Genomic DNA, 23,601 nt, shown 5'->3' with positions numbered 1-23,601 from the left:
ATTCTTAGTTCTTTGTATTCTGAGTTCAAAACCTGGTGTGATAAACTTTGTTTCTCTTATTTCTTTTGATTTTTTTCAAACATTCCTATTTGATGGTATGATTATTTTCATTGCTACCTAAGCGTGAGAAAGAAACATATTTTTTGATTTCCCATATTGTCTGTGTCATAACTATCTAGATAAATTTGATTCTTTCTGTTAAATGAACCCCTTTTCCTGTCCTTGCTGTTAGCTAATACAAAACTTGGTTTATTCATTCTTCAGCTAGCACCTCCGATTCTGCTTAATCTTTTGGTTTCTGCTTTCAATAATTTTTAGTTTTTCTTTTATTTTTGAAAATTATGTGCTTAGCTTCAAGAAGTACCTCTATTGAACTTTACCTCTGAGTACTTGTGTGATCGTCAAGGTAATCTCTTTATGTTTTTTGGGGTCTTGATTAAAGGCTGTACCAACATGAGTTGTACTTTTAAATGAGGAGATGAGTATTGAACACCAGGAATAAAATAATCTTCAATTACTGTTGCTTAGTTGCCCTTTAGGGCACTATCTTGAATTTTAGAGACTTCTGCTTCCAATCAGAGAGACTGTAAAAAGAGAAATGAAGGCTTTTTTTCTGCCTTTTCCATGAGCCATAAGGCAATAGTAAGCGTATTCTTAAAATATAACCTGCCAAACCTGTTTGGTCTCTTTGGAACAAGGTGTCTGTTGCTGGTGTTGGTAAGCGAGCAAGCTTACATTTTATTAAACAAAGACTAGTTGGGATATCATATAATAGAAACCAATTGTCAGAATTCTGGCTAAACTATCTTTAAAGAGTTCCAGTTAAGATGTAGTAAAAACACTTCATATTTTCTCTCCCACTGAATACAACTATAAAATCTGGACAGAATGCATGGAGCAGCTATTTGAGGACATTGAAAGGTAAATAGTAAACAGATTGGGGAAGAAGATAAGAATTCAAATATTACTTGAACTGGTGGTGAGGTTGCTGTCCTCCATTCCCTACCCCCATTTTTCTGGAACTGGATACAATCACAGAAGTGTGTGGAAAAGTGGGCCAAAGCCCCAGCTTTCTGGCCAGATGGAGCTCCAGGGAACTAGAAATTACTGAGAAGATGACAGAGAGGGAGGAGCTCAGGAAAGCAACCGCATGTGATTGTCTTAAACTCCCAGACCTGCTCCTGAACTACACATTTGTCATATGTGGATCTTACTCTAATGAGCATACCAAAGCCTTTGAGAACTGGATCAACAAACCACCACCAGGTCCCAGATTGACCACTGGGGGATGCACATGTGGGACATATCCAATTAGCATTGTGAAAGCTTTGAAAACTGAGCTGGTGTTGTAGCCACAGACCACAGAACTCTCATTGGAATCTGTGGCTTGAACCTGTGTTGACTGCATGCTAAAACAAAGGTATTAACATTCTCTAAAGGATTTCTAGAATACTCAGAGTTTCATAACGTAATACAGTTGACATAGGTTTGAACTGTACAGGTCCATTATATGTGGATTTTTTCCAACCACTTGTGGATGGAAAATACACTCTTTGCGGGATGTGAAGCCCACATGTGTGGAGGGCTGACTTTCCATATACACGAATTCTGAAGGACCAACTGAGAACTGAAGATATGTGGATTTTGGTGTACTTCGGCATCCTAGAATCAATCCTCCGTGTATACCAAGGGACAACTGTATTCAGAATATTCCAGATACAATCCAAAATTACTGGACATGAAGAAGCAGGAATATCTCAGCTCCTATGAGAAGAGAAAATCAACAGATACCAGCCCCAAGGTAACATAAATGTTGGAATTATCTGACAAACACTTTACTATAAAAAATGCTCCAAGAAGCAATAATAAACACTCTTGAAATGATTGGAAAAGTAGAAACTTCCAGCAAAGGGCCAGAAAATAAAGTGGAAATTTAGGAACTGAAAATGACAATAACCAAAATAAAACACATTCAGCTGAATGAGCTGAATAGCAGGATAAAATGACAGGAAAGAGTCACTTATCCCAGTCAGTAAACCCAGATTCAACTCACATTATAATCAATCTCTGAAAACTGTATAGATGTAGAAAATAAAAATCTTGAAAATAACCAGAGAAAAGGACACATGTCAATAGAAGAACAATAATTGCAATCACTAGATTTCTCATTAGAAAGCAAATAGATGGCATCCCATCTGAATCTGAGCAACCAAAAAAAAAAAAAAAAATGGAAAAAGAGAAAGCAAATAGAAAAACTGTTTTTTCTTAAAGGAAAAAAACCTGTGGAGATCAGAAGAAAGTGGCAAAACATTTAAAACCTGTGGAGATCAGAAGAAAGTGGTTAACATTTTTTAAAAGAACTGTCAACTTAGAATCCTTTACCTCATGAAAATACCCTGCTGGAATGAAGGTGAAATAAAGACATTTTCTGGTGAAGAAAAAGGAAGAAAATTCATTTCCAACAAAGTTGCTGTAAGAGAATTAGGGAATTATTCAGAATGAAGTCAGATGATACCAAAGGAAAACTGAACTTCAGGAATGAAGGAAGCACAATAGAAATGGAAAACATAATAGCCTCTTCTGCTTTTGAATTAAAGTATGTTTAATTGAAAGCAGATTTGGGGACTGACATTGGCAAGATGGCTGACTAGAGAAGCCTGGTGCTTGTCTCTTCCACAAAAAAGGACTAAGGCAATGAATAAACAGATAGGATTTGACTGGAATGTCAAAGAGAGTGCTACAGTGCAGTGAGGGAATGGAGACACACACATCTGTGATGATTAGAAGTCCAGGAGGGCAGCATGAGGGTACCTAGCATCTGCAGTCCTGTCTTTCCCACCTGGATTGGATCTGGAGTCAAGAGAGACTTCCCATAGCAGGGAAAAGGCAATCAGAATATCCTAGCCAGCCCCCATTGCCACCACAAACATGTACAGTCCTTACTACAGGAGAATCCCTGAGTCCTCAAAAGCTCTGAACTCAGTTTAGACAGCTACCACAAATTCACACAGCTGCATTGCCCCCAATTAGGAACACTAAGGTGTGCACTGCCAAGCTTTCATCCACCGCTGTGAGCCAATTCGCTGTACCACAGCACCATCTTGAGAACAGAGCCACTTCTGGAGTATGCCTTTCTCAACGAGTCAGTAGGCACTGCACCTCTCCAGCACTGGGGCTCCATCCATCTTCATTCCACCAAGTCCACACTTGTGGCTGAATGCCAGAACCCTAGCAGCATGGAGCCTGGGCCCAGGATTGGCTGTGATGGTCCTACATAGAAGAGAAGCCCACTCCTGCCACCTTCACTTCCAGCTAGAAGAATAGTCTGGCAGTCATACCCACGGTGAACCTGTTCTTGAGCTGGCCAAACTGCTGCATGCCTGCCCCTTAGTGGGAAAGGCCTTCAAGCCTCTGAGCAGCTGACAGACTTTTTTGCACCAATGATGTGGCTACGTGCCTGTGCTCAGGGCCTGAGAAATAGCCCTGCAATGTCCTGCCTTCTGCAGGTAAGCTGCTGGTCTGCCCAACAGCCCTGTGACCACAATCAAGGTCTGAAAAGCAGCTCCACTGGCAGCCAGACTCCATGGTCAGCTGAACAACCATGAGCCTACATTTTGGGCCTGAGAGACTGAGCCATCCTAGCAGACATGCCTTCAGGCCAGTCAGGCAGCTCTGCGCCTTGTAGACATGTCCTTGGGCCGGCTGAGCAACTATGTGTATGGCCTCCTGGCCAGAATAAGAGCCCTGTAGCCCAAATTCAAGCCCCAAGTTGGTGGACCCACCATGTGCGTGTATATGCCTCTGACCTGAGAAACAGCCCAGTAAGTCCACACCCAGCAAAACTGCACCACCTCCACCACAAACTCAGCCCAGGCCACTGAGACATTTGCATATATCACTAGTATGGATTACGGCTGAAGAAACTACACTACTGTGTCCACCCAGGACTCAACAAACTGATACCCCAACACCCATTCATGTAAGTAAATCTTTCTCTGTGAAACCTACTCCATAAAATTGGAAGAGGGACTTTTCTACCACATGAATGGAAATCGATGTAGGGATACATCAAACATGAAAAACCACACATAAATATCAATGAAAAGGAACACAGATATTTTCCAGTAACAGAGGCTAATCAAGAAGTATATAAAATGCCAGAAAAAGAATTCAGAACAATAATCTTAAGCTCAGTGAGATACGGAATACTGATAGACATTCAGTGAAATCAGGAAAACAATTCACAATTTGAATGGATAAATTTTTATTTTTATTTATCGCTTTTTGAGACAGAGTCTCGTTATGTCACCCAGACTGGAGTGCAGAGGCGTGATCTCGGCTTACCTCTGCCTCCTGGGTTCAAGCAGTTCCCTGCCTCAGCCTCCCAAGTAGCTGGGATTACAGGTGCCTGCCACCACACCTGGCTAATTTTTGTATTTTTAGCAGAGATGGGGTTTCACCGTGTTGGGTAGGCTGGTCTTGAACTACTGACCTTGTGATCTGCCTGCCTTGGCCTCCCAGAATGCTGGGATTACAGCATGAGTCACGGCACCCAGCTTTTATTTCTATGTTTTAGAGACAAGGTTTTACTTACTCTGTCACCCAGGCTAGAGTGAAGTGTCTTGAGCATAGCTCACTGTAACTTGAAGTTCTGGGTTCAAGCCATCCTCCCACCTTAGCCTCCTGAGTATCTGAGACTAGAAGCATGTGCCACCATGCCCAGCTAAGTCAAGGAGAAATTTAATAAAGAGATAGATACCATAATGAAGAACCAAACAGAAATCCTACAGCTGTAGAATTCAATGAATGAAATAAAAAATACAATTGAGACCTTCAACAATCACTATACTAAGCAGAAGAAAGAATTTTTGAACTTTAAGAGGTTGAAGCAACACAGGCAGACCAAAAAAAAAGAATGAAGAATTATGGGAATTCACAAATTTAAAAATTCTTATTAGATTAACAGTGGATTTCTCAGCAGAAACTATACAGGCTTGGAGCAAATGGGATAATATATTCAAAGTACTGGAAGGGAAACTTAAAAAAAAAAAATGTCAGCCAACAATATTTTATACCCAGCAAAACTATACTTCAGAAATGAGGGAGAAATAAAATGTCTCACAAACAATAATAAAAACAAAACAAAACAAAAAAAAACCGAGAATTCATCATCATTAGACTGGCCTTGAAAGAAATACTCAAGTGAGTTTTACATTTGAAAGTGAAAAGATGATAACTACCATCATGAAAGGACATGAAGCTATAAAATTCACTGGTAGAACCAATACACAAAAGAGACGTAGAAAGGAATCAAACCTTATCACTTCAGAAAATGACCCACCTATAAAAATAAACAATAATAGACGAAGAAAGATACAATGGATATACAAAACAACCAGAAAACAATCAATAAAATGACAGCAGTATGTCTTCACTTATTAATAGTAATCATTTGTGTAAACTGATGTGGTGACTGGGAAATTTTTTCTTCTGCAGTCATACCTCACTAGGTACTAGTGCACGACATCAGAGAACTTACACAACATCAGAGACACTTTACAAATGTAGTAAGTGTGTCAGTGCCTTTAGTGAGCATTCAAGCATTACTAAATATCAGGAAATCCATAGGGGTGAGAAAAACCTTACAAATATAATAAAAGTGGTAAGTCCTTGTCTTGGCAACCAAACTTCACCAGACATCAGATAATCCATATTGAAGAGAAACAAACTGCAATGAATGTGGCAAGATCATCAGTCAAAATTTACACCATGCACGACATCAGAGAACTTACACAACATCAGAGAAACTTTCCAAATGTGATGAGTGTGGCAAATCCGTAATCATTTGTTCAAGCATTAATCTATCTCAAAGCGGCCATACTAAAGAGAAATCCCATAACTGTAATATATGTGGCAGTGGCTTCTTCCACACCTCAAAACTCTAGGCATTAATATACATGTCTTTGAAGCAACCATATATACAATGTGTGTGCTAAGACCTTGACCCAAGGATCAAACTGTTTAATAACAAAGGATTTTATTAAAAATAAATTCAACTTAATTTTAGATTCAGGGGTACATGTACAGGTTTGTAATGTGATTATATTGCATGATGCTGAAGTTTGGGGTACAATTGATCCCAGCTCCCAGGTAGTGAGCATAGTACCTAATAGTTAGTTTTTCAGTACTTTTTTTCCTGTCCCTTCTTTCCCCTTCCAAAAGTCCCCAGTGTCTATTATTGCCATCTCAAAGGATTCTGACTGACAGCAAATGCAGTAAGTGCATACAGCTTTTTGTTAAAAAAAAAAAGTCAGCAGTGTTCCTGTACACCATGAACTAGCTGAAAAAACAAAACCAAGAAGGCAAGCCTAGTTAAAATTTCTGCTAAACAAACAAACAAACAAACAAACAAACAAAACCACCTGGAAATAATTTAACCCAGGAGAAGAAAGACCTGGGCAAGGAGAATTACAAAACACTAATGAAAGAAACTGAAGAAGATCCAAGCAAATGTACAAACATCTCATGCTCATGGATCAAAAGAATTAACATTGTTAAAATGACCAGGCTTCCCAAAGCAATGTACAGATTCAGTGCAATCCCTATCAAAATACCAAGGTCATTGTTCACAGAAATAGGAAAAATTTGAAAATTCATATGGAACTGCAAAAGACCTCAAATAGCCAAAGCCGTCCGAGAAAAAAGAACAAAGCTGGAGGCATGGCACTCTCAGACTTCAAAATATACTACAAAACTGTAGTCACCGAAATAGCCTACGACTGGCATAAAAACAAACATAAACATAGACCAATTGAACAGAATAGGGAATTCAGAAGTTAATTGAGGTGTCTATAGTCAACATATTTTTGACAAAAGTGCCAGGAACACACAACAGGGAATGCATGTTCTCTTTAAAAAATGGTGCTGAGAAAACGATATCCATAGGCAGAAGAATAAATGTAGACCTCCACCTCCTACCTTATTCAAAAATCAAGTCAAAATGGTTCAAAGATCTAAGTGTAAAACCTGAAATTATAAAACTACTAGAAGAAAACAGGAAATGCTTCAGGACATAAGTGCAGGAAAATATTTTATGAATAAGACCTCAAAACCACAGGCAACAAAAGCCAAAATAAACAAATGAGATTATATTAAATGAAAAACTTTTGCATAGCAAAGGAAACAATCCACAGAGTCGGGAAAAAAAAAAAAAAACAAAACAGAATGGGGGCAATATGCAAACTATTTATCTGACAGTGGATTAATATCCAGAATATACAAAGAACTCAAACATCTTAACAGCAAAAATCAGTCTGATTAACAGATTGGCAAATGAGCCAAGTGCAATGGCTTATGCCTGTACTCTGAACACTTTAGAAGTAAGAGGTGAGAGGATCCCTTGGGGCCAGGAGTTTGAGATCAGCCTGGGTAATATAGTGAGACCCTCATCTCTACAGAAAACTTAAAACTAAAGGTTAGCCAGGTATGGTGGCATAGGCCTGTAGTTCTAGCTACTTGGGAGGCTGAAGTAGCTTGATCACTTGAGCCCAGGAGGTTGAGGCTGCTGTGAGCCATGATCATGGCAATACATTCTGTCCTGGGTAATAGAGTGATACCCTGTCTCTAGAAAAATAGAAATAAAAACAAATGGGCAAATGATTAGAATAGACATTTCTCAAAAGAAGACAGAAACAGCTAACAGGTGTAGGAAGAAATGGTCTATGTCACTAATCATCAGATAAATTAAAATTAAAACCACAACTAGATATAATTCGACCGCAGTGAAGATGGCTATTAGCAAAAAGACAAAAAATTAAAAATGCTATTGAGGATTCAGAGAAAAGGGAATTCTTAAACACTGTCAGTGAGAATGTAAACTGGTATAGCTAGCCACTGGAGAATGGCATGGAGGTTCCTCTTAAAACTACAAATAGAATTACCATATGATCCAGCAATCCCATTACTGGGAAAGAAAAAGAAATCAGTATATCAAAGAGATATCTGTATCCCCATGTTCATTTCAGCACTATACATATTAATAATTGCCAACATATGTTCAACAACAGATGAGTGGATAAAGAAAATGTGCTATAGATACACAGTGGAATGCTATTCAGCCATAAAAAAGAATGAAATCTTGTCATTTATGACAACGTTGGATGGAACCTGGAGGACATTATGTTAAGTAAAATAAGCCAGGAAAAGAAAGTTAAACACTGTATATTTTCAGTGGTCTGTGGAAGCTAAAACAAAGTTGGTCTTATAGAAGTAAAAAGGAGAGTAGAGAATAGTAGAGGATGGAAAGGGTCTGGCGGAAAGGGGGATAGGGAAGGATTTGTTAAAGGGTACAAAATTACAGCTAGATAGGAGAAATAAGTTCTGTAACACTGTAGAATGGCTACAGTTGATAACATGGTTTCAAGTAGCTACAATGAGGCTAGTGAATGTTCTTAACATAAAGATATGATAAATATTTGAGATGATGGGTATACTAATTACCCTCATCTGATCACTGTATATGTGTTGCAGTATCACTAAGTCCCCATAAATATGTACAATTATGTGTGAGACTTCATAAAAATTAAATTAATATTTAGTAATCAGCTATAGTTTTAAATATAAATGCAAATAAAGGTTTAATGAAATACACATGACTTACATAAAAAATGATGATTGGTGAAATTCATTAAGGATAAATTGAGATTTACCATATACATGGATTAGAAAAGTTAACACCAGAGATTTTCAGTGTATGTACATGTAATATATAAGACAACTACAGCAAAATGTGGAGGATAAAGAGCCATATATATGGCCAAGGTTTTTAATATTCCACTTGAAGTGGTGAAATTTTGAAGCTGAGTGGACTGAAAATTTAAGTATGTCTATTATAATCCCTATAATCACCACTAAAATTAATCTAAAAAATTTAGAGATAATGAAAAATATAGTAGATAAATTTAAATATTAAAAAGTTCAAATAACTCTAAGTAGAAAAAGGGAAATAGAAATGAAAGCCAGGGAACAAACAGAAAACACAATGATAGACTTGAATCTAATAATTAATTATTACATGAAGTGTAAATGGTTCAGCTATACCGATTAAAAGATAGAGACTATCAGAATGGATTAAAAATCTGTAATGGAACTATATCTTTATGCAACTCAAATCACAGGTAATAATATAGGTAAGCTAAAGTAACAAGATGGGAGAAAATGCTTATATTAGAAAAGAGTAAAGGTTTCAAATCAATAATTTAAACTTCTTCCTTGAGAAACTGGAATAGGAAGAGCAATATAGATGCAAAGCAAGCAGAAGGAAGCACATATCTTTGAGTACTAATCAATGACTCTGGAAAAAAGTTCCCAAAAGCTGGTTCTTTGATCAGCAACATTGATGACTTTAGTAAGACTAATAAAGGAAAAAACAAAGACAAATGACTAATACCACTCTGTTGCCCAGGCTGGAATGCAGTGTTGAGATCTCAGCTCGCTGCAGCCTCTGCCTCCTGGGCTCATGGAATCTTACCCCGAGACCCATCCTCCAGAGTTAGGATTCTATAAGCCCAGGAGGTAAAGGTTGCAGTAAGATGAGATCACTCCAGCTTAGACAACAGAGTGATACCCCTCTCCCCAAAAGCAAATATAACGAATAACTGTGCATAAGTTTGTCAAGTTAGATACATTAAATGACCAGTATCTCAAAAAGCACAAACTATCAGAACTTAGCCAAGATGATACAATTCTGTAATCTTTTTAATTTTTTTAGTTCTGTAATTATTAAACAAATTGATTTTGTAATTAAAACCCTCTAAGAGAGATATTGGCACAAATTTTTAGTAAATTCTAGCAAACATTTACAGAAGAATTAATACCACTTCTATACAGCCTCTTCCAGAAAATAGAAGAGATAGAAATACTTCTAGTTCACCGGGTGCAGTGGCTCACGCCTGTAATCCTAGCACTTTGGGCGGCTGAGGCGGGTGGATCACGAGGTCAAGAGATCGAGACCATCCTGGCCAACATGGTGAAACCTTGTCTCTACTAAAAATACAAAAACTAGCTGGACATGGTAGCATGTGCCTGTAGTCTCTGCTACTAGAGAGGCTGAGGCAGGGGAATTGCTTGAACCCAGGAGGCGGAGATTCCAGTCAGCTGAGATGGAGCCACTGCACTCCAGCTTGGCGACAGAGCAAGACTCCATCTCAAAAAATATATATATACTTCCAGTTCATTTTATGAGGTCATTGTTGCCCTAATAGTTAAACCCACAAAGATGTTTAAAAAATGAGAAAAGTACAGGCTAATATCTCTTATGAACATAGATATAAACATCCCAAACAAAATGTTAGCAAATCAAATCTAGTTTAGATTTTATGTAAAAAGAATGTATTGATATTTGAACATGTAAAAGAATAATATACCATGACTAGGTATATTATACTCCAGAAATGAAAAGGTTCTTTAATATTTGAAAATCAGTTAGTGTAATCTATCATATTAATAGTCTAATAAACACCATATGATCCTATCAATTAATTTAGAAATATGTTTAATAAAATTTAAAATCCATTAATGATTAAAAACTCTCAGGAATCTAAAAATAGAAGATATTTTGTTGGCCAAGTGTGATGGCTCATGCCTGTAATCCCAGCACTTTGGGAGGCCAAGCCTGGTGGAAAGCTTGAGACCAGGAGTTCAAGACCAGCCTGGGCAACATAGAGATTCCCATCTCTATTAAAGTAAGAAATTTTTAAAAGGAAGAGACTTCCTCAGGCTGATGAAGGATAGCTTTAAAAACCCTCCTAATACCATTGTTAGTGGTGACTGAGTGCTTTCTTCCAATGATTAGGAAAAAGACAAAGATATTTGCTTTTACCACTATCATTCAGTGTTATAGTTTAGCTCCTTATCAGTACAATAAGGCAAGAAAGACAAATAGATTGGAGACATGGAAATAAAATAGCTTGTCCATTCTTTTAAATGTGTCTTCCACAGAGCAAAAGTTTTAAATTTTAATGCAGTCCAATTTGACAGTTTTTTCTTTTATAGATATACATTAATTAGGTGTCATGTTCAAGAACTCTTTGCTGGCCCCCCAGCCATGTTCTTCTGTTTTTTTGTAAAACATTTTTATAATTTTACATTTATATTTTGAGTTAATTTTTGTATAAGATGTGAGGTTTGGATTCAGACTGATTTTTTTAAAAACCTTTTTGCACATGGATGTACAGTTGTCCCAACAACATTTGATGGTTATTTGTTTGAGATAGAGTTTCACCCTGTCGCCCAAGCTGGAGTACAGTGGCACAATCTCGGCTGACTGCAGCCTCTGCCTCCTGGGTTCAAGCAGTTCTTCTGCCCCAGCCTCCCAAGTAGCTGGGATTATAGGAATCCACCACCATGCCTGGCTACTTCTTGTATTTTTAGTAGGGTTGAGGTTTTTTCACCATGTTGGCCAGGCTGGTCTCAAACTTCTGACCTCAAATGATCCGCCCACCTTGTACTCTCAAAATAGTGGGATTATGAGCATGAGCCACAGTGCCCAGCCCCACAACATTTGTGTAAAAGACTATGCCAGACACTAAAGTGGTAAGAATATGCTTTAATCAGCTCCTTCCTTTCCATACAGGCTGGAAGATGGGGCCTTATCATTAGATGTTAAATGGAACAAATAGTAAATTCTTCTGGCAATCTTGAGTTTTTTTCAGTTAGTTAGGCTCTTTAAGGAGGTTATTGTCATCCTAGGGTGGTAGCCTTGAGCTGTTAAAAACTGTGTTAATGTTTTGTTGCAAGTCTTTTTAGGCCAAGGTTCAGGCCTAGTTGAGAAGAGTGCTCAGAAGTTTGGTCAAGGAGAGAATTTTTGTCATTTCTCGACTGCATTCCTTTCCAACCTGACCAAAACTCAATTGACCATATTTATATGCTGCTTACTTCAGGATTCTCTGTTTTGCTGCATTAGCCTATGTGTCTGTCTCTTTGCCATTATTATAGTATTTTGATTACTGTCGCCTTACAGGAAGTCTTAATATTGCATGGGATGATTCTTCCAGTTTTGTCCTTCTTTAAAAATAGTTTTAGCTATTCTAGTTAGTTTTTCTTTTCATATAAACTTTAGAATCAACTTATCCATATCCACAACAAAATTTTATTAGAATTGTTTTAAGTCTGTAGATGAATTTGGAGAGAATTGAAATCTTTGTTGAGCTGTACAAGCCTGGACACAGCATGTCTCTCCATTTATGTATTTATTTTTATTTCCGTCATAGACATTTTGTAATTTATAGTGTAGAAATACCCGTATGTGTTATATTTATATCTCAGCATTTTCTTTGAGAGAGAGCAATTATAAATGGCATTTAAAACTTTTAAGTTGGTCGGGTGTGGTGTCTCATGCCTGTAATCCCAGCACTTTGGGAGGCTGAGTTGGGGGGATCACGAGGTCAGGAGATCGAGACCATACTGGCCAATGTGGTGAAACCCGTCTCTACTAAAATACAAAAAATTAGTCTGGCGTTGTGGTGTGCTCCTGTAGTCCCAGCTACTCGGGAGGCTGAGGCAGGGGAATCACTTGAACTGGGAAGCAGAGGTTGCAGTGAGCTGGGATCATGCCACTGCACTCCAGGCGACGGAGCAAGACTCTGTCTCCAAGTAAAATAAAATAATATAAAACAAATTTCAAGTTTCCAATTGTACCTTAGTGGTATTTAGAAGTCACTTATTGCATGTGTCAACCTTGCATCCTGTAATATTGCTAAACTCACTTATCACTCTTAGTAGGATTTTTAAATATATAGATAACTTGGGGTTTTCTTTTTTTTTTTTTTTTTAATTGCATTTTAGGTTTCGGGGTACATGTGATGAACATGCAAGATTATTGCATAGGTACACACATGGCAGTGTGGTTTGTTGCCTTCCATCCCCTCACCTGTATCTGTCATTTCTCCCCATGCTATCTCTTCCCACCTCCCCACCCCCCGCCCCTCCCCCATTTCCCCCCAACGGACCCCAGTGTGTAGTGCTCCCCTCCCTGTGTCCATGTGTTCTCATTGTTCAACACCCGCCTATGAGTGAGAATATACGGTGTTTGATTTTCTGCTCTTGTGTCAGTTTGCTGAGAATGATGGTTTCCAGGTTCATCCATGTCCCTACAAAGGACGTGAACTCATCGTTTTTGATGGCTGCGTAATATTCCATGGTGTATATGTACCACATTTTCCCTATCCAGTCTATCATTGTTGGGCATTTGGGTTGGTTCCAGGTCTTTGCTATTGTAAACAGTGCTGCAATGAACATTCGTGTGCACGTGTCCTTGTAGTAGAATGATTTCTAATCCTTTGGATATATACCCAGTAATGGGATTGCTGGGTCAAATGGGATTTCTATTTTTAGGTCCTTGAGGAATCGCCACACTGTCTTCCACAATGGTTGAACTAATTTACATTCCCACCAACAGTGTAAAAGTGTTCCTGTTTCTCCACATCCTCTCCAGCATCTGTTGTTTCCCGATTTTTTAATGATCGCCATTCTAACTGGTGTGAGATGGTATCTCAATGTGGTTTTGATTTGCATTTCTCTGATGACCAGTGATGATGAGCATTTTTTCATATGTTTGTTGGCCTCCTGTATGTCTTCTTTTGTAAAGTATCTGTTCATGTCCTTCGCCCATTTTTGAATGGGCTTGTTTGTTTTTTTCTTGTAGATCTGTTTTAGTTCTTTGTAAATTCTGGATATCAGCCCCTTGTCAGATGGGTAGGCTGCAAAAATTTTTTCCCATTCTGTTGGTTGCCGATTCACTCTACTGACTGTTTCTTTTGCCGTGCAGAAGCTGTGGAGTTTGATTAGGTCCCATTTGTCTATTTTGGCTTTTGTTGCCATTGCTTTTGGCGTTTCTGCCATTCACAATTGCTACAAAGAGAATAAAGTACCTAGGAATACAACTAACAAGGAACGTAAAGGACCTCTTCAAGGAGAACTACAAGCCATTGCTCAATGAAATAAGAGAGGATACAAACAGATGGAGAAACATTCCATGTTCATGGTTAGGAAGAATCAACATTGTGAAAATGGCCATACTGCCCAAAGTAATTTACAGATTCAACGCTATTCCCATCAAGCTGCCAATGACCTTCTTCACAGAACTGGAAAAAAGCACCTTAAACTTCATATGGAACCAAAAGAGAGCCCGCATAGCCAAGTCAATTCTAAGCAAAAAGAACAAAGCAGGAGGCATCACACTACCGGACTTCAAACTATACTACAAGGCTACAGTAATCAAAACAGCATGGTACTGGTACCAAAACAGAGATATAGACCAATGGAACAGAACAGACGCCTCACAGGAAATACAACATACCCACAACCATCTGATCTTCGACAAACCTGACAAAAACAAGCAATGGGGAAAGGACTCCCTGTTTAATAAATGGTGTTGGGAAAACTGGCTAGCCATGTGCAGAAAGCAGAAACAGGACCCCTTCCTGACACCTTACACCAAAATTAACTCCAGATGGATTAAAGACTTAAACATCAGACCTAATACCATAAAAACCTTAGAGGAAAATCTAGGCAAAACCATTCAGGACATAGGTGTAGGCAAGGACTTCATGACCAAAACTTGGGGTTTTCTGCATAGATAATCATAACATTTGCAATTCTGTTTCCACAGGCAAGCCTCTAACTCAGTGGCTATTTTTATTGAACTGAGGTTACTTATTGTAGTCTTTATCCTTGATATGTGCCAGATTTGCATTAATGTTCAAAACTTCCTCCTTTTGTGGTTAAAAGTGCCTGGTTTTTCTCTTTTGTGCTTGCCAAGATACATTGGTTTTGAGAAAGCTTGTTATAAATACAGGACCAATGAAAACTACGGTCAGTTTCCATTTTTGTTAGATTTTAGCAAAATTTTTCTGATATTTTGTGTGAGAGACTTCAGAAAACCAAAGTATAATTTGCAAAATAGGAGAAAATGTTATACTACACGTAGGGGAATTTGAAGACAGTGGTCAGTTTAAAAACCTTTTGTTTGGTGTGACTATCCTGCAGATGCCATTTCTCTACAGGGAAGGACTTTAAAATATAGTTTGTTGTTTGATTTGTACTGCAGGGTAGATTAACTAAAATCATTATTTTGTCACCTAAGTTCTGAATTGTGGTGGCATTAGACCCTAAAACTATATTTTATTAAAAAGACCAACAGCAACAAAAGGTATTTGGTAACTTCTGAAAACACTTTTCTAACAATTTATTTATAAGTAAACACACAATTTAAAAGGATTTCTTCCTATAATTTGTGGAGCAAGTGGAAAAGGGTTCTTAGTTCATTTTCTTTGATTAATTTTTGTCTTAGTTCATTTGGGATGCTATAATGAAATAGACTGGATAACTTATAAACAACAGAATTTTATTTTTCACAGTTACAGAGGCTAGGAAGTCCAAGATCACGGTGCCAGCAGGTTCAGTGTCTGGTTAGAGCCTGCTTCCTCACTATGTTATCACCTGGTGGAAGGGGTGAGGGGTTTCTCTTAAGTCTCTTTATTTAGTTATTTAAGATGGAGTTTCGCTCTCATTGCTCAGACTGGAGTGCAATGGCGTGATCTTGGCTCACCGCAACCTCTGCCTCCCGGGTTCAACCGATTCTCCTTTCTCAGCCTCCCAAGTATCTGAGAGTACAGGCATGTGCCACCACACTTGGCTGATTTTGTATTTTTAGTAGAGACGGGGTTTCTCTATGTTGGTCAGGCTGGTCTCGAACTCCCAACCTCAGGTGATCGCCCACCTTGGCCTCCCAAAGTGCTGGGATTACAGGCATGAGCCACTGTTCCCGGCTTTAAGTCTCTTTTATAAGAGCACTGAGTCTTCACCCTCATGACTTAATTGCCTCCCAGAGGCCCCATCTCCTAATACCAGTCACCCTGGATGTTAGGATTTCAATATTAGAAGTTTGGAGGGATACAGACATTCAGAACATAGCAATTATTTTCTGCCTTACTAAAGATTCAGTTACCTATTCAGTTATTCATTGTCTTTCCCCTAATATTAAAATAATCTGAAGTTATCTTAAAGTGGAATTTATGTACTTGGTATCTCCTTAAGACTATTACACCACAAACTACTTTTTGTTTTCATCTTGCTCTATTTTTAAACGTGTTAAAAAAATTTTGGTTAGTGCTCTTTTGAAAGAATATTTACATGTATAGGGTTTCTCAACTGGTTACTTTCAGTTGATTATCTCCATCTTGTTTGAATATGTGACTGTCAACCACCTCCAGGTTCTTTCCTTTTTTCCTTCCGTAGTATTAATATTAATAATAAGGTTTTGATGGGAATTGAACATTATTCCTCTCTTCTGAAAAAGCTTAGGGATTTATATAGTGGTGTTCTATTTTGACTTTCTCACCTTGGTGGTGGTGGTGGTGTTTTTTTTTTTTTTTTTGGAGACAGAGTTTCGCTCTTGTTACCCAGGCTGGAGTGCAATGACGCAATCTCGGCTCACCGCAACCTCCGCCTCCTGGGTTCAGGCAATTCTCCTGCCTCAGCCTCCTGAGTAGCTGGGATTACAGGCCCGCGCCACCATGCCCAGCTAATGTTTTGTATTTTTAGTAGAAACAGGGTTTCACCATGTTGACCAGGATGGTCTCGATCTCTTGACCTCGTGATCCACCCGCCTCAGCCTCCCAAAGTGCTGGGATTACAGGCTTGAGCCACCGCGCCTGGCTGTTGTTTTTTAACAGAATACCTAATTTGACACTTAGTTGCCTTAATGAAATAATGCAGTTTCTGCCTTCTAATAGGACATTTTTCATGCATACCCCTGTATAGTTTTGTCCATATATGAAAACATATACCCTGTAGATTTGGGCATTCTTGATTAAATATGATGAAAGCTGTACAACAAAACAGTACTAAATCACTTTAGGATTTTGCCGCTAAGATTGCAGAGTAAATCTAAGACTTTTATTTGCAAATGAGAAAGTGTGATGTACTGAAGAGGTTTTTAATGAGAGCACTTTACTCCACATGCTGTTTCTACTACTTAACTACTTGTATGGTGCCTTTTATAAAGTTGTCCTAACCACTTAGAGCCTTACTGTCTCCATTAAAAAAAGATTATGTGTAATTCTAACATTATAGCAATTACCTTTCAATGTGGTTGTGAGAGTTAAGAAAGTGCTTTGTAAATTGTATAGCATAGTAGAACTATGTGCTATAATATACAAAAACTCTTGGTTTTAAAGTAAATTTAATCTGAAGTGGTTGTAGTTTGACCAGTCTCTCTCCAACTTACTGTTCAAATTATTCTTCAGGCATTTCTTATCTGTGCTTGTACTGGGGAGAAATTAAGCCTTTCTTCTTCTTTTCTGTACTTCTCATTTACCTGAGTTCTGCCTCTTCCATATAGAGATGAAGAACTAAAGAGTTTGTTGGAGTAAAAGAATCAGAGAATGTGCCTTTGGCTGTTATGGGAATCTGATGTTTATTTTATATTGTAACTTTATTTGGTGAATACAGAAATAGGCTTAGCAATCAGTTTCTTTTTCCCTCTGAGCATGAATGTGTGTAAACATTGATTTTTTTTTTTTTTTTCCGTCTTCTAGTTGCAGCAGTTGGAACTTGCACAGATACAGCATAGAGATGCTAATCTCACAGCTCTTGCAGCTATTGGACCAAGGAAGAAGAGACCACTAGAATCTGGAAGTGAGGTATTGAAATAATGTTCGTTATCTTATTTTTAATGTCAAGAAAGCAAGCCAAAAAGAAGCAAAGACTTAAAAATAGTTTACCCTGTTATGCATGTTGTTGCTGCCAGACACTTCTGAAAATTCGTCTTTGCCAATTTTATAAAATCTTAATTTTTGCCAGGTTTTAAAGTTGTATATCACCTTGAACTTACTACTTATTTCATACTACTTGCTACTTATTTCATACTTTTTCTTTCCTCCATCTCCAGTCATACTGAGTCTTCCAGTATTTCATTTTTTTATTTCTGTACATTCTTTCTAGTGTGTTTATGCAATCCTGTTCTGTCTGTCTAAATCTGGCTAATCTTCTAAGACTGAATCTGCCTTCTTATTTCTTCTATGAACCCTGACTATTCATTCCCATACCAGCTTCTCTTTTTCAGAGTACATGTGTTTTGCATGGCATTAATTGTTCCTTATATGAACATTTTCTCTTCTGTTAGATTATAAACTTTTTGAACAAGGACTGTAATATTAGTCTTTTGTATTCCCCTTAGAATAGGTACATGTTTACTCAATAAATATCCTTAATTATTTGGATTAAGAAAGGATCTTACATCTGTAATACTAGCCTTTTAGCTTTAGGAACAATCATCAGGGCTGAGACAGAGGTATGCTAAGAGCTCTGGCAGGGCATGGTAGCTCACACCTGTAATCCTAGCACTTTGTGAGGCCAAGACAGGCAGATCACTTGAGGTCAGGAGTTCAAGACCAGCCTGACCAACATGATGAAACATCATCTCTACTAAAAATACAAAAATTAGCTAGGCATAATGGCAGATGCCTATAGTTCCAGCTACTCGGGAGGCTGAGGCAGGAGAATCACTTGAACCTGAGAGGCGGAGGGTCAGCGAGCCAAGATTATACCATTGCACTCTGGGCAACAGAGTAAGACTCCATCTTAAAAAAAAAAAAAAAAAAAAAAAAACTCCGAGATGAGGTCACTAATAAAAGAGCTATAGCTCATCTTATTCTTCTCTGTATAATCTAAATCTTTTTGAAGCAGGCTTCCCACCAATGTTGATCCTGAACATTGGTAGTTTCTAAATGAATGCCACTCACCTTAATAGATGAAAGATTTTAAAATTCTAGTTCTTTTTCATTTTAAATGTAATATATGAAATACCCCCTCTCCTGCCCAACCAGATGTAACGACTGTTAAGTTTTTCACATATCCTTCCAGGGATTTTTTTATGAATATGGGCGCATGTCTGACATGCATTCACAAATCTACATGTGTGGTTTTGTTTTTAGTTAAATATGATTAAACTATACCTATTATTATGCCCTTGATGTTTTCCCCCTTTCCACAGTCTACCTCATATAATTTACTTCCATACTCTTTAAGGGTGTATGGCATCATTGTATTTAAGTAAACCGTAATTTATTCAACCAGTCCTCCAGTAGACATTTAGATTGTTTCCAGGTTTTTTCTTTTATTGCCTCAGAGAACATTTTTGTACTTACATTGTTGTGTGCTTGTACAATATAAGTACAGGCAAAATTCAAAACATGGAATTCCTGATTTAAACAGTATGAACATTAGGAAAAACTCTATGGGAAAAAAATTCAAACATATACAAAAGTAGAGAGAACAGTATAATGAACTCTTCAGTGGTTGTGAACATTAAGAAAGGGCTTTGTCGGGGCCGGGCGCGGTGGCTCAAGCCTGTAATCCCAGCACTTTGGGAGGCTGAGGCGGGTGGATCACGAGGTCAAGAGATCGAGACCATCCTGGTCAACATAGTGAAACCCCGTCTCTACTAAAAATACAAAAAATTAGCTGGGCATGGTGGCGCGTGCCTGTAATCCCAGCTACTCAGGAGGCTGAGACAGGAGAATTGCCTGAGCCCAGGAGGCGGAGGTTGCGGTGAGCCAAGATCGCGCCATTGCACCCCAGCCTGGGTAACAAGAGCGAAACTCCGTCTCAAAAAAAAAAAAAAAAAAAAAAAAAAAAAGAAAGGGCTTTGTAAATTGTATAGCATAGTAGAACTGTGTCCTATATAATGTACAAAAACTGATTTTATTTTAAAGTAATTTTCTTTATATCTGAAATGGTTTACTATAGCTGGATCAATCTCTCTCTAACTTACTGTTCAACTTATTCTTCGGGTGTTTCTTATCTGTGCTTATACTGTTATGTATAGCACCACCCTGCTACAGCGACCATCAATTTAATTTTATTTACTTATTTATTTTTTTATGTAGAGACAGGTCTTGCTCTGTCATCCAGGCTGGAGTGGCACAGTCTTGGTTCACTGCAGCCTTGATTGACTTCCTGGGCTTAAGCAATCCTGCCACCTCTCATTCACTCAAGTAGCTGAGCTACAGGCACACACCACCATGCCTGTCTAATTTTTTTTTTTTTTTGGTGGAGACAGGATTTTCCCATGTTGCTCATGTTGGTCTGGAACTCCTGAGCTCAAGCAATTCACCCACCTTGGCTTCCCAAAGTGCTAGGATTGCAGGTGTGAGCCACCTCGCCCAGACAGGACCATCAGTATATGCTTAATCTTGTTTCATTTATATTTGCATCAACTTTCTTAAAATTTTCATCCCTCAGATTATTTTAAAGTCATTTCCATACTCAGTATTATTTAATACATAAATATTATTTGTTGCTCATGATTTTTATTAACTATTTAAAAATTATCCTCTAAGTTGTATCAGTTTTTATATTCATTAGTGTGCCTTTCTCAGCACACTCCCATTAATACTGGGAATTATCTTGGCATCTATGGCTGCCTGAAAATGCGATTTTTAATAGAGTGTTTAAATTATGAGTAAGTGGAGTGACTTTTCATGTATGAATAGGCATTTTCAATTTTTCTTTTCCCCATGGAGTTATATTTTTCAATCCATTAAGGAAATAGAACAACCCTTTTTCCCTGGCCCTGTTTTCTTTCACTTTGGGCTTTATTCATCTATAAGTTTTTATCTTTCCTTTAAAAAAAGCCTCAGTCTTTCATTTTTATTTTTGTCTTTTGAGTTTATAGTCCATTTAGAAAGCCATTTCTTAATTAGAATTATGTGTTACTACTTTTATCATTTCACTTTTTAAGTATAAATCTTTGATTTATAGTGAACCTGGGGTAAGAGTTGTTATGTGGATTGAGCTTTAGTCCCTCAGTCCTCTCTCATTCTCCCTTAGGCTGATTGTCCCAACACTGTTTACTCAATAATTCTTTCCCTGCTGATTTGAAATGCTGCCTTTATTACACATAATTGTATATCAGAAATACAAATTCTCATACTTGGGTCTATTTCTGTACACTCTGAACCAGTGTTCTCTAATTGAACTTTCTATGAATCATTTCAGTATGTAGTAAGACAGGCCTTCCAAAGCAACAGACTTGTGGTCTTCTCAAACTGAGTGCTGTACACATTTCTTTGACTGTAGCTGATAGAATGTTTTTGGTTTTGTTTTTTGTTTTGAGATGGGGTCTTACTCTGTCACCCAAGCTGGAGAGCAGTGGTGCGATCTCAGCTCACTGCAACCTCCACTTCCCAGACTCAAGCCATCCTCCCACCTCAGCCTCTTGTGTAGCTGGGACCACAGGCACATGCCACGTCGCCTGACTAATTTTTTTTTTATTTTCAGTAGAGACTGAGTTTCACCATCTTACTTACCCAGGCTGGTCTCAAATTCCTGAACTCAGGTGACCCACTGCCTCAGCCTCCCAAGGTACTGGGATTACAGATGTGAGCCACCATGCCTGGCCTATTATTTTATTTTTATTTCTTGACTTCTTTATTTACACTCATTTTATAAAGGGAGAGTTATAGAATTATTAAAGCCAGATCTCTTTGAATTGTAATATTTAGATTAGATTTGAGAAATAACTTACTGACAGCATTTTAAACCAGCTTGAATTTACCTCCGTGTATAATCTCTAACATGTTTTCCAGTGACAGCATTTTATGAAACATATATAAAAATATGGAATGCTTCATGAATTTGCTTGTTATTTTGCACAGGGGCCATGCTAATCTTCTCTGTATCCTTCCAGTTTTAGTATATGTGCTGCCAAAGTAAGCATGCCAGCATTCTTTAAGTTTCTCTAAAATGAAGTGGAAACTCCCTAGTAGAGTAATAAAAGGAGGTAGATTGCTCAGTCAACAAATGATTATTGACTTAGGGGGAAGGGAAGGGTTAATTTTATTCCCTTCCCTTTTATTAATCCATGGGATCTCCCGTGTCTGCCATGCTCTGTCACTGCTTAAAGCAAGCTGTGTAGATACCTTTTTATTTGAGAGGAGGAGATGTTTAACTGTGTTCACATTTAAAATGTCTGAATGGTATATAAGAGTATTTTTCCCATGTCAGTAAAGAAGAATATTTAAAATAGCTTTTCCTTGTATATTCTTTCTGAAAATTTCCATGCATATATTAGGTCAAACCATATGAACTTGTAATTTTTTTAGGGGAACAATTGTTAAGTATTGGCAGTTTCAGATAGTTCAACCTAATACAATCATTATATATATGTGCTTTTAAAATATATATGTAATAATTATAGTTTACCTTTATCAAGCAATTAGAATGTCTTATCTTCATTAGTCCTCACAATTCCTCTGTAAGATCATACTATTGTTTTCCTCAAATGGAAATACTGTGGTATAGAGAAGACTCGTTGCTTACTCAAAGTTCTATAATTAGTAAGTAGAAGAACCCAGGTGCATGTCCAAAGGAATGTGCACTTTTAACTACTATAATGGGATCATCTTAAAAGCACTACTCTATAACTTGTTGGACAATGTGTCTTGGACATTAATAGGATTCTCCAGAAGGGTATACCAGTAGGACATACATATATACATGTATGTACAGGGCTATTAAAGATGGGAATTGACTCACATGATTATGGAAGCTGGGAAGTCTCACACTATGCTGTCTGCAACCTGGAGACCCAGGAACTTTGGTGATATAATTCAGTCTGAATGTGAAGTCCTGAGAAACAGGTGAGCCAGTGGTGTAGTATAACTCTCAGTCTAAGGCTGAAGGCCTGAGAATAGGAGTGGGGAATTAATTGGAGGTGGACCACTGGTGTAAATATTGGATGGAGAACCTGGAACTCTGATGTCTGAAGGCAGAAGATGCATGTACGAGCTCTACAAGAGAGAGTGAATTTGCCCTTTCTTTACCTTTTTGTTCTGTCCAGGCCCTCGACTGATTGGATCATGCATCCTTACATTGGTAAGGGTGGTTCTTCTTTATTCAGTCTCCTGATTCAAATACTAATCTCTTCCCAAAACACATAGAAACAATGTTTTACCAGCTATCTGGGTAACCCTTAGCCCAGTCAAGTTCGCACATAAAAGTAACCATCACAGACATTTTCCCATACTGGTACATATCTACTTATAAACAAATGGAAATATTCTTAAATGTCTGTTATAAATAATGCATCCTGTATCTTCATGTCATCATTTATTTTACAGGATTGATTTATAGAAGTGGCACTTCTAGGTCTAAGGATATGCACAAAATTTAGTAGATACTCATAATGCTTACCTAAAGCATTCTAAAAGTTTCCACTGCTGATGAGTGCCTATTTCCCCATTTTCTTGCTAGCAACAGATAGGATCAATCATTTAAAAATGTTTGTCACTGCAATTTTTATTTATTGCCTCTCTACCATTCCTATGTGCCCTTTCAAAGGTTGAAGTTCTGTTTTTACATGGAAACATGATATAGAAGTGTTGAGCAACCTTTAAAATACCCTATATGAAAAATACTTAGATTTTAAAATGTTTAAGTATTAAAATCATTTAGGGATAATTTTTTCATAACTTAGAAATGTGTACATTTTCAAATAGAGAACCAGGTTGAATTCTTATAGATATTTAAATGATCTTA

General features: G+C 37.8%; 1 protein-coding gene and 1 non-coding gene across 3 annotated transcripts in view; one reads left to right on the top strand and one right to left on the bottom strand.

The window, feature by feature from the left end:
- TAF4B (TATA-box binding protein associated factor 4b) overlaps nucleotides 1–23,601 on the top strand; it is a 154,133-nt gene that overhangs the window by 108,913 nt on the left and 21,619 nt on the right. For both annotated transcript variants that reach the window (XM_074383657.1, XM_010335484.3), the window contains one exon: nucleotides 17,598–17,702. In XM_074383657.1, coding sequence (XP_074239758.1) covers nucleotides 17,598–17,702 — 105 coding nt within the window. The remainder of the gene's footprint in view (nucleotides 1–17,597; nucleotides 17,703–23,601) is intronic.
- On the bottom strand, nucleotides 21,676–21,781 carry LOC120361696 (U6 spliceosomal RNA). The gene has a single exon (XR_005577836.1). It is a non-coding gene; the product is annotated as a U6 spliceosomal RNA (small nuclear RNA).

This window comes from Saimiri boliviensis, chromosome 13 (assembly GCF_048565385.1).
Source record: "Saimiri boliviensis isolate mSaiBol1 chromosome 13, mSaiBol1.pri, whole genome shotgun sequence".
Classification (NCBI taxonomy): domain Eukaryota; kingdom Metazoa; phylum Chordata; class Mammalia; order Primates; family Cebidae; genus Saimiri; species Saimiri boliviensis.
Note: the sequence above shows the minus strand (reverse complement) of the source record. Positions and strands in the feature narration are given on the sequence as shown.